The sequence below is a fragment of the Corvus kubaryi genome, unplaced genomic scaffold (genome assembly GCF_017639235.1).
Source record: "Corvus kubaryi isolate FWS band 111438036 unplaced genomic scaffold, C.kubaryi_AGA036_p1.0 37354, whole genome shotgun sequence".
NCBI lineage: Eukaryota > Metazoa > Chordata > Aves > Passeriformes > Corvidae > Corvus > Corvus kubaryi.
The window spans coordinates 5,200,458-5,212,549 of record NW_024581116.1 but is presented as its reverse complement, the minus strand read 5'-3'; the positions used below and the strand labels follow the sequence as shown (position 1 = coordinate 5,212,549).

General features: G+C 42.1%; 1 protein-coding gene across 2 annotated transcripts in view; it reads left to right on the top strand.

The window, feature by feature from the left end:
• Positions 1 to 9,937, top strand: part of MFSD2B (major facilitator superfamily domain containing 2B) — a 39,039-nt gene extending 29,102 nt beyond the window's left edge. The window contains exons 10-13 of one of the 2 annotated variants that reach the window (XM_042032865.1): positions 2,380 to 2,489; positions 4,033 to 4,176; positions 6,024 to 6,200; positions 7,202 to 9,937. In XM_042032865.1, the coding sequence (XP_041888799.1) occupies positions 2,380 to 2,489; positions 4,033 to 4,176; positions 6,024 to 6,200; positions 7,202 to 7,259 (489 nt within the window). In that variant the 3' untranslated portion in view covers positions 7,260 to 9,937. Of the gene's footprint in view, positions 1 to 2,379; positions 2,490 to 4,032; positions 4,177 to 6,023; positions 6,205 to 7,201 lie in introns of those variants that run through there. The other variant, XM_042032864.1, reaches the window with a different exon arrangement.
• The last annotated feature ends 2,155 nt before the right edge of the window (positions 9,938 to 12,092 follow it).

Sequence of the window (12,092 nt, the reverse complement as noted above, 5' to 3'; positions counted from 1 at the left end):
GGACTCCCAGAATCACTTATCATACAGAACTGTAAATAGCAGTGCTTAGGGGAATCACTCTCTGTGAAAGCTCTTCTCATACCCTCAGCTCCCAACCTGCACATGTAGAGGATTGAAACACTTAATGTTAAACTAATCCCCCATCATTAAAAAGCCCTGTAGATAAGCCCCTGGTTCAGGATTCTACATGTGCTGCTGTGCCTGTTCACAGGCGTGGGAGATGGAGCATATGATGGGTATAGGACAGCTGGGCAGTAGGCATTCAATCAGCATTTAAAATAGTGGATTTTCAATCCTGTAAGCCCATTGCTTCAAGTTGAAGTTGAAGAAATCTAGTGACTATGACTGCTGCCAGAACACAAATCCCAAGCATCCCAAATTAATTTGGTTTTGAGGGTAACCTCTGTGACTTGGCATGCAATGTCTTGAGTGGATCCGGCTGTGTAGAGTGGAGTAAAACACCCTGAATTTTGGGTTTAGTTATTGCTGAGTATGTATATGGCTTTAAAGGAGTCATTGGAAATGAAAGCAAATTCTTCCTCATTCAAGACTGAAGGTGATCTGTGAAATGGTATATTTACAGTTTAAAATGACCACTGAAGCCCTGCTACTCCCCTTGAAATGCAGTGTGAGGATGTTTTAAGGCATCGTCTCTAATAGTAAATTAAATAGTTCCACTGGCCTAAAATAGAAATTGACATTTGGTCATCTCTGTTACTCAACTGGCAGAAAAATCTTTGCCCAAGCTGATTAGCAGTCTCCCAAGAATTATCAGTGCTCATGGATAAAGGAAGAGCAACTGACAGTGTCTACCGGGATTTGTGCAAAGCATTTGATACTGCCCTGCATGACATCCTTGTCTGTAAGCTGGAGAGGCATGGATTTGGTGGATGGACCACTCAGTGGATAAGGAATTGGCTGGATGGTGGCGCCCCAAGGAGTTGTAGTCAATGGTTCAATGTCCAAGTGGAGACCAGTGAGGAGTGTCATTTCCAGGGGTCTGTATTGGGACTGGCTCTCTTTAACATTTTTGTCAGTGACATGGACAGTGGACTGAGGCACCCTCAGCAGGTTTGCTGGTGACACTGAGCTGTGTGCTGCAGGTGACACGCTGGAGGGAAGGGAGGCCATCCTGAGGGACCTGCACAGGCTTGAGAGGTGGGACTGTGGGAACCTCATGGAGTTCATCAAGGTCAAGTGCAAGATCCTGCACCTGGATCAGGGCAATCCCAAGCACAAATACAAGATGGGTGGAGAATGGATTGAGACCAGCCTTGAGGGGAAAGAAACGGGGGTGTTGGTTGACAAGACACTCAAGATGACGCAGCAATGTGCACTTGCAGCCTGCAAAACTAAACGCTTCAAAAGCAACGTGGGCAGCAGCTGAGGAAGGTGATTCTGCCCCTCTGCTCCACTTTTGTGAGCACCCTCCTGCCATGCTGCATCCAGCTCTGGGACCTACAACCTCAGAAGGATGTGGACCTGCTGGAGTGAGTCCAAAGGAGGACCACAAAAATGATCAGAGGGTTGGAGCACCTCTCCTATGAAGACAGGCTGAGAGAGCTAAGTTTGTTCAGCCTGGAGAAGAGAAGGCTCTGGGGAGACCTTAGAGGCCCTTCCAGTGCCTAAATGGGCCACAAGAGAGCTGGAGAGGGACTTCCTACAGGGGCATGGAGTGATAGGACAAAGGGGAATGGCTTTAACCTGACAGAGGGTAGGTTTAGATTAGATTCTGGGAAGAAATTTTTTGCTGTGAGGGTGGTGAGGCCCTGGCAGAGGTTGCCCAGAGAAGCTGTGGATGCCCCATCCCTGGAAGTGTTCAAGGCCAGGGCTTGAACACTTGGATGGGGCTTGGAGCAAGCTGGTCTAGTGGAAGGTGTCCCTGCCCATGGCAGCGGGGTTGGAACGAGATGATCTTTAAAGGTCCCATCCTAACCAAACCATTCTGTTATTCTACCTGGGCACAGTTTGGGAATCAACCACTTCAGGGCTCTTTACAAAAAGTATTTATATGGCCGTAGGTCTTCTGGAGACCATGAATGTTTAGGAGTATGAATGTGGCCAGGGTCTGTGTGTTGGCTTCAAGACTGGTAAATAGGCTCTTGGGTCTGCTTAATTTACTTGTTCAGTTGTAGCCCTAATACTGCTGACAGAGACAACACTACTACCACTTGTCCTACGTTTCTCCAATTATTCTGGATAGTTAAGTACAGGCTGACTCAGGGCTCTTTGGAAATGCTATTTCATCAAAATACTGAAGTATGAGACATTGTTGTGTGTGAACTGTTCTGTAACATAGTTTTGTATTTGGAAGGGAACAATCTGTATAGCGTTGAGCAGTGCATGCTGAAACTCAGATATAATGCTTTTCTTCTTCAGTGGATGATTCCTTTTGCAGTCATGTTAGTGACCATTCCAAACCTGATCCTGGCTTACTTCGTGGCCTTCATCTCTGGTCTGAGCATTGCAGCATCTCTTCTGTTGCCATGGTAGGAGAATTTTACATTTGAGGTGGGGAATTAATGTATTTTTGCGTTAAATGTATGTACTACTCCATGGAATTTGCCTCTGAAAGAGGAAGAATATGGCAAGAGTCACATCTTCCAAGAATCTTTTTTTGGTTTTATAGTGGATGCTATTTGCAATGATGTGAGCTTGGTTGCCCTGTTGTTAACAGATTACACCTACTGTAACTGTAGTTGCTCTTTGTACATAAGAGTACGTAAATTAATCAATAATCTAAGTAACTATAGAATGTGTGATAACATTGCTTCAGGAATTATGAAGTTAGGCAAATCAGTTAATGATGAGCAATTAAGAATGTAGCAGAGGACACACAAGGGAAACTATGTCTAACCTTACTTTTTATAAGGGCACGTTGTTATACAATGGGGGAAATGGCTTTAAACTGAAAGATGATAGATTTAGATTATGTTTTAGAAAGAATTTCTTTACTGTGAGGATGGTGAGGCCCTGGCACAGGTTGCCCAGAGAAGCTGTGGATATCCCATCCCTGGAAGTGTTCAAGGTCAGGTTTGATGGGGCTTGGAGCAACCTGGTCTAGTGGAAGGTCTCCCTGCCCATGGCAGGGGGGTTGGAATAAGATGATCTTTGAAAGTCCCTTCAAATGGAAAGTCACACCATTCCATGATTCTGTGTATCCCTGCTTGAGCAGTCCTCTGTTACAGATGAGATAACACGAGGTTATTGTTAGGTTATTAAAAGAAACCAAGAATTAAGGTTCTTTGCACTTGAGGACTGAAAATAAGTGCAGAAAAACTACTCAAAGATAACCATGGCAGGACATTTCCTCTTCAGATTAAATAATTATTATTGAGGTCACATTAACCAGAAAGCAAGACCATTGCTGAAGGCACTGTTTTTCATAATCTGTTTGTAGAATGCCCTGAAAACTCCAACAGATCATGGCATACATAGTTTGAAATAAGTTGTCAAACTACATAAGCTTTTCTGCACAGAGGCTGAGAAGCCCTTTTTTTCCAACTGTAAATGATTATATATATTGGAAATAAAAAGTCAATTCGCAATTGACATTTGAGCAGCTTCCATTCTAATTCCCCATTACCAAATTCAGTCTCTTTGAAGTAGAGAGAGAATAGGTTTCATTTGGTCTCTGAAAATGTTTTTACCTTGTCAAAAGAGTTATTTCAGAGTGCAACTATTCAGAGATTCAGAGTCCCTTGAAATATTAAGAAACGTGGGGTTTTTTGTTGCTCTTTTTTTAACATCACAACTTCTGATTGGAATGACAGGCAGACCAGGAAATTCTGTCACCTCTCAAGTGTTTGATGGCTTTTCTGTGGTTTTCTACATTTTAATATGTGGCCATGCTTTTCTTACACATTTTTTGCCCTCCTTTCCAGCAGTAGAACCTTTTGAACTGGATTCTTTCATGTGCATGACTACATCAATCAGCTTAAAAATGGAGGAGGGCTGTGCTCTATTTCATTAAGTTTGGACTTTGAAAAGAAATTTGGGCTTGAGTTTTTCTTTTATCTGGCTCACTTCTAGGTCAATGCTGCCTGATGTTGTTGATAACTTTCGCCTGCAGAATCCCCATGGAAAAGGACATGAAACCATTTTCTATTCTTCTTATGTTTTTTTTACCAAGATGTCAGCAGGAATTGGCTTAGGAATTTCTGCAGCAGGACTGGAGTAAGTAACACTGTGTTTCCACTTAGTGGATCTACTCTGAAAGCATTCTGAGGTTACAGCACTTTTACCCTGTGGAGTTAATTGCCTTCATGCCCTGAGCTTGAAAGTGCCAGCAGCTCCAGATGGCTGACCACTAAAGACAGGATTGTTGCCATCTAGGCCAGACAACTGAGCATTAGGTTACCTGCCCTGACATGTTTCTGTTCAGAAAAACCTGACTTTCCTTTAGATTTTCCTCTTTTCAATTACTCATGTAAATTTTAGTGGCTTATATGAATAAAGAACTAAACAAGAAAGTGCAGCAGATGAAGTTTCCCCACAGGTGATACATCTGCTTTGTGCATTCCCTGTTGCATCTGGACTGGACTATCTCTATGAGCTTGTAAGTCTTTGCATGGATTTGAGTGCTTTCAGGGGTGCCAGTAGCCTCTTCAGCATAAAAGGATCATTTCATAAATGGATCAATTCCTGCACGGTTTTAGGGAACTGGATACTGATCAGAGCCAGGAACAGCCTTTCTCACGGCTCTGTCCATCACCTAGACCATGTCACTTTGGGAGATGGTTTATGGTCTCTTTCCACTTTGTCTTGTCTGTTCTGACCAGATTGAGAAAGTGGCCAGGCATCCCCTGCCCTACCTTTGTGCAAGACCTGGCAGAAAGGGCCTGTGCCTGTCCCTGCTGCAGCACACAATAAACACTTAGAAGGGAAATCTAGCCCTTGACTCCAGATTAGGTTTTGGTAACCAGAATGTTATGCTTTGGGGCCTTAAGCGGAAATTGCTAAATAACAGGCAATGCTTGGCTGAACATTTTGGGCTTAGGAATTTTAGCTGCTTATTGCTAAAACCCTCAAACAATTCACTGTTCCCCAATTAGCCCCTTTTCAATTGCATTCCAGTTGGGTCCCAGCAATTTGCCAAAGCAGATGTTTGTGGGAGAACACAGAAAACAGAGTGATGCCAAATGAGCAGTAGCTTTCATTAGGTGGATGTTCAGAGGAAAAACTCATTCCACAAATTTGGAATCGGAATTTGAGTATATCAACAGTTGTGGGACTGCATGGAAGCCCTGAATCAATGAAGTGTGCGTACCTAACTCGGAGCACTTGAGTAAATTTGTCTATCTTGAGATGAGTGCTTAAGTGTGTGTTTAAATTAAAGTTAATTATTGCTGTTGAAATTGGTCAAATTACTTGCATGCTTTTAAAGCAGAGCTTGAATAGTTTGCTGAATATTAATAGGAAACATGTAAGAGATTAACTTCACAGAACCACAGAATCACAGAATCACAGAATCACAGAATGGGTAGGGCTGGAAGGGACCACAGTGGCTCATCTGGTTCCAACTTTCTTTGCTTAAGCAGGGTCATCCCAGAGCACATGGCACAGGATTGTGTCCAGATGGTTCTCGAATATCTCCAGTGAGGGAGACTCCATACCCTCTCTGGGCAATCTGTTCAGTGCTCGGTCACTGCACAGGAAAGAAGTTCTGCCTCATGTTCAGGTGGAACTTGCTGGGCATCAGTTTATTTCCTTACATGGGATTCCACAATCCTTTCTTTAAAAGTATGCAAGTAATTTGACCAATTTCAACAGCAACAATTAACTTTAATGTTACATATAATAACAAGAAAATACAGAGATAATGCAGTTATCTGAAGTCAAGCACAAAAATGAGGTTTGAAAAACATTATTTGAAATGTAGTGGGAAGAAGGAAAAAAGAGAGGTTTAGGGAAAATGGGAGAAAAGTCTTGAAGAGTGTTGGGGGAGAGAAGGAAGCCTTCAGGTGAACAACAGCCTTTTAGCTTTGGATATACACACACACCACTTGTTTCCATTTGTTTAGGTTTACTGGATACAAGCCAGGGATATGCAGACAGTCAGATGATGTGATCCTCACTCTGAAACTCCTCATTGGAGCAGTCCCTGCCATCCTCATCCTTTTAGGTTTATTTATACTCCTTTTCTACCCGATCACTGAAGAAAGTCGGAAAGAAACAAAGCTTGCCCTTGAAGAGCTAAGGTAGGTTTGGACTGGCAGTAAAACAGCAGCAATGCCACCACTGCACCTCTTAATCATAATGGGAAAATTATTGTTTTATAATAAGAATATAGATATTCCTTACAACAAAATAAAACAATGTGCTCTTAGTCAAATTATTAATGGAATGGTGCCATGACATGTTCCAGTATCTCTTTTTTTGTAGTGCAGTACAACCTGCTTAGAAGACCATTTATCAGAAATTTCAGCTGCTCTATTTTACTTTTTCTCTGGAGTGGCTCACAAAGCACTATTGTGGTACATTGTTTCAGGCCAGAAATGAGGAATATTCTACATAGATTAAATTTCTGGGGAAAATGTGAATAGTTACAATTTACTTTTATACAGAAGAAAATTATACTGTTGACTGCATTCTTGGTGTTTATGGAATACAAGAAATATCCAAACCATTTAGAGGCGTAGGCAGAAAAGACTGTGGGAGAAAAAGAGAGATCAGCTTTGAGCTATTCTTTCTCCTATTACGCTATCACTCTCCTTCCTCCCTTTTTCTCCTTCTCCAAAGAAAATCTTGTCTAGCTCAAATTCATTCACTTCTGTCAAGTCTTGAGTCCTTGACATATGTAAGGACACTCCTGGCAGACTGATGGGTAAAATACCAAAAAAATAGGTTGTTACTCTGTCTTGATTTTATTATCCCAATTTACTGGAATTGGGAATTGATTTCCATGCTAAGGAATCCATTCTAAGACCTAAGCATGAGTGTCTGGGACCAATTCATGCCCTAAGATATCCAAGATATGTGCGTGGGGTTGGCAGATATGACACAGGCCTCTCTGCAGACTGGAGGAGACAGGGTAAACAATCTAAAATGGGGCTGGTCCCTCTGTTCAGGAACTTCAGTGTCCAGAACAACCACACCTTGCTGGAGGTTCTCAGCTGTTTGAGACTGCCATGCTCAGCTTGATTAGTCAGCAGTGAAAGACAGAAGTGTGTTCATGTATCATTTGTTCTGCTTTTAACAGGAGGAGCCATCAAAGCACAGATAACTTGGACAACCACAAAAAGGACACCTCTGTCTGAATGCTCTGAACTTTCCAAATACAGGCTTACATCCCACCAAAAAACTCTGTGAGAGTTTCCCAGGTCTTTTTCTCCTTGCGTTTTATCAAAAAGGACAAAGGATGATTCTGATATAGTCAGTAATGAAATCAAGAGAGGACACCTTTGTGCAAATATACACCTAACTCCACGCATTGTGCTAAAAAAGACATTACACACATTCAGAAATGCAAGCTATTGAAGGCTTGGGGGTTTTTTGTTTGTTTTCCAACGATTAATGGGAAGCTGTGATCTTGTTCATGGGAGATTTTATGCATTTATAGGTCAAGGGGAAAAAAAGTGTAAATGTGACCAGAGAATTTTTGAATGTTCTGAATTGGAAAAGACTCACAAGGTCATGGAGTCCAATTCATGATGCACCGCCCAAATATTAACTCACAATATACTTCACCCTTGGAGGCTGGGGTGGCTTTTGAGCACAATCTCTACCTATAAATCGCACGCTATTGTGTTTGGAAAGCACTTGGGAACCTGAAGTATACTATATGAAGTTAGGATTTATTTTGTTTTGAAATGAAGCAAATCACTGGTGCGGACATGTTCTGATGATTTTTTTTTCCATTTTTTTTGAAAGAGATTTTCAGGTAATTTAAGTTTATAGACTCTGTAAGAAATACAACCCTACATTTCCCACTACCCATGTTTCTTGCTTCTGAAACCTATAAACTGATCTCTGTCAGAGAATGAAAACATTTTCAAAATCAGCATCTCCCCATAGGATATACAAAATCAGTAGTCCCTTCCCAAAATTATGTAATTTAAATATCTTTAAATTTTGGCCTTTAAGTAATCATGATACCCATTTCTCACATGGTGTAGGCTCTCTACCTCAGGAAACACCATGGCATGGGTATTAATCTCAGCTTGCACCTATTTTGTAATAATGAGGCTACACATGCCTTTTAAATGGTGGTTTTTTTCAGTTAGGGATGGTATCATGCTTTAGATACATCAACTGGACCCTCATTTCTAGATGTACACTGTTGAGCACAGTTTTTATATGAAAGACACACCAAACCTCAGGCACCTTCTGGAGCACTGCAGTTCAGACCTGTTCATTCCTGGCTTCTGTAATCAGTGCAGGTACAGAGACCTCCAGAAACTGGCTCCAAGCTTAAGCTAAAATGATTGGGTTCTGAGGACATATATAAATCTGAAAGAGGGAGGAATCCAAGAGGTTTGTTCACCTTGAAGAAATTAGCAAAACGCAAGACAAGACAGGAATTTCATCCCACTGCCTTCACTGTGTGTCTCTGTGAGAGGTGCCTTTTTGCTGTACCAGAAGTGCCTTTGGAGAATGAGCTTGCTGCTGTCAGGGAGCACCTGGAGAAAGTGGAAGTGGCCACCTGTAATTTGCTCAGGGCCATCTGGGTAGTGGCTCACAGTGCTGGGACTGGAAACTGAGAAAGCTTTTGCTGAAGGGCACTGTGAAGTAAAATCAATGCAAGCATGGAGTGTCTCATTAAGTTTGGTACTGAAACCTTGTCAGGCAAGTTTGAAGTCAAAGGCCTTATGAACTGTCCTTATTTAGCAAAGTACTTAATCATGAGGAGCTTCTAAGGATATATTTTGAGTGTGTGTGGGTAAAAGTTAACTGCATTTAAGATTTCTGTTGAGTTTCCATCTAAGGCTGGGGCTTTTTGGTTTTTTTCTTGTTTTGGTTTTTGGACAAACCAAGATAGGTATGCCTGAGGCATATGCATTTACAACAATAAAAACCATAAGCCTGTTTACAATTTTGAGTCTGATGGAATTTGAAATAGCAGATTTGTTGCATTTGGAAGTAGGTAAGTTATGTAGCAATATTACATAGCTCCAAAACATCACAGAGAGCAGTTTAGGGCATTCGATTTATTCTGTAATATTTGGGTATTTCTGAATAGTCATGTTTAAAAATAACCAGAATCCCCAGTAAAGGCTGTTAATGTTTTTTAATGGGTTATGTTTTCAGCTGTTACAAAGCTGTAGCTACAAGGCAATGAGTCTGTGTCGGTTTATATAAACTGAATACGTAGTCCAGCAATAAAAGGGCTGCAGAAACTGCTGGCTGGGGTTGAGTGGAGTCATTTGAATGTGGCTTAAGCTATTATTTCTAGATCAGTTGTGGCAGTTGCCTCTAAAACTGTGTAACAGCCAGTCTGAATTCAGACTCTTGGAAGGTAAACTTGGTTGATTATAAACTGTTTTCTTTCTTCTCCAGAGAGACAATGTGATCTTTATCTCACTGAAATGTACTCAGTCCTCACTTTGCATATGGTAGCAGCAATGGGAACTGCCAAAAGAAAAGAGAACGCTTCTGTAGATTAAGTGAAGCAGACTATTTTTCTATTTTGAAAATCTCATTATTTTATTTCACTATCAGAGTTGTAATTTTGTTGAGAAAATGGATGTATTTTTGTAAGTCAAATGAATGGATGATTAAGTGCAGGATAAGATTATTTTTGTAACTTTCTTTTCTTAGGGCTCAGTGTTGGTGCAGTAAAATGAATGAGATTTGTATGTCTCCCCGTCAGTTTTAAATGATGTCTATGCCTTATATTCAGGCATGTGACTGAATGACTTATGTTCAGAATATGTGACTGAAAGAAGCAAATTCTTATGTTGACAACCATTCAGATTAAATGCCAATCTAATGTAAACCTCTTGCCTTCCTGCTGATTGACAGTAACAGGGTCCAGGTTCAGTCTCCAGGGGTTCTCCTTCAGGTAATATCCAAATACAGTAGTAAGAATATGGGAGATTGGATTAAACCAGCTGGGTGCCTAATGGACAGCACTTCCCCACCTGCACACAGGCAATTCCAACAAATAGGGGAAGAAAAGAGAAGGGTAACAGAGTTAAGTGTACTGGGTAGTGCTCTGTAATGCAAACCATGTCCAATTCCTTGTCCTTGCTGAGTATAGCAAGGGCAGCCCAAATCTTCCACACTGGGCTGGTTACTGGCAGTCAGTAGCTGAACTGGTCACCAGTCATAAAATCATGGAATCACTACAGTTACAAAAAACCTTTAAGATCATCAAGTCTAACCATCAACCCAGTCTTTTCTTCCCAGTTTGATCCTCTTTCCTGCCTAACAATATTGCTGAAACCTTCCAAGGTTACCCACCTCCCTGAGAGTTCCTGCTGGTGATCAGGTAACCCCATATCCGAGCTGCTGTTCCCACCAGGCACTGATGGAGAGGGTGCTGGGGGCCCCCAGCTGTGCCTCCAAGTTCCCCTCCTGCCTCACAGTCCCCTGCCTGCCCCTGAGCTCACTGACCAGCCTTGGCTTAGCTGGATTAGTTCCCTTGTGTCAAGTCCCCCACGTTAACAGGTGGACACTACCTCGGACATCTGTCCCTGGGGAGTCCCTGAAGGCTGAGACCTTCTGTGTCAGGTCACTGGATTTTCAGGAAGGGCTCTGAAGTTCTGAGTACTAATTCCTTAAGTCACTCCTGCACTTTAAAAGAATTGCTACTTGATTCAATCCTTTCTGCATCCTCTCATCTTTATTCACCTTCAGCATTCCAAGGAAAATAGTCGAAGTGGATAACATCTTAAAGCAAACTGCTTTTGGGTTCAGAGTTTGTTTCCAAGTATCACTTGTTCACTTTCTTCTCTGCTTGCCTTTCTGGGCTGCAGACAGAAAACACAGAATTAAATCAAGCTTCTTGAGAGGAGGAGTTTCCACCAGGGAAACTCATGTCCTTTCAGACCTGGTATCTGTTGTCCAGCTCTAAGATGAGGAAGAGAGGGCAAGTTAGCTCAAAGTCCCGTACAAGAGACTACAGCTGTTTAGTGGTCAATCATAAACCTCAGATAAATTTCATATCATAGTTACGTAAAAACAGTCTCAAAATGTTATAATAGCCTTTTCCTTAAGAAAACTTCTAGACTGATTGATAGGAAGGTCAGTTGGATTCATACAACTGGTGGGTGCAGGAGGGAATTTTGTTTTCGTGCAATTTCACTGTGTGTTTTTTTTACCTTTACTCTCTGCAATTCCACAGTTCAGATGTTCAGCAAGAGTGCTGAGTATTAGGGTTACAAGAATGTGTGTATGCTGTAGGCTTAAAGTATGAAATCAGGTGGCTTTCACTTCACAAAGCACCAAACCTGCTGCACAAACCAGATGCTGACTCACTGAGAAGCTTCACTCAAAAGATGAAGCGGCAGCATCTGTCTGTCCCCGAGGCAGAGAAGGAAACTTTTTGCTATGTTGCACCTGAGAATTTGCAGTCTCTGAAGACACAAACGGGCACGACAGAGCTGAACAAAGAGAGGGCACTTTTAAGCTGTGGCACTTTCAGAGGGGTTGGGTCCTCAGTACCACTTAGAGATGTTAGACAGCAGCAGCCTCTAACCCCAGCTGGAGAGCAGCGGCACTGCTGGCTGATAGGGAAACATGCGTGTTTGCTCTGAAAGTGTGGGAGCAGAACTAAACCTTATTTCCTGATCTATTTCTTACCCCAAATGATCTTAGATGAGACTACGAATTTCAGCTACACCCTTCAGCTGTATGTCCTCACTTCTGCTGTGCCCTGCTGTAGATGGTGAGGCAGGATTGCTCAGGTCTCATGGAACTGATGGTCGTTTGCTCAGCTTCACTGATAAAGCTCCACTCTGGAGGCCCAGCACCCATCCCCTGCCAGGCTGTTTTTGCTGATATACGTGGAATCATCACGGAATTTCATCTGTTTTACCTAGAGGATGTTTTTGCCTGCCTAGGGCTTGTCACTGTGATGATGTAACAGGTTCACATTGGCTGAGAAGTTTCTGTTCAAACTGGCTGCAGCCCACGAAGGCTTCCCTTGT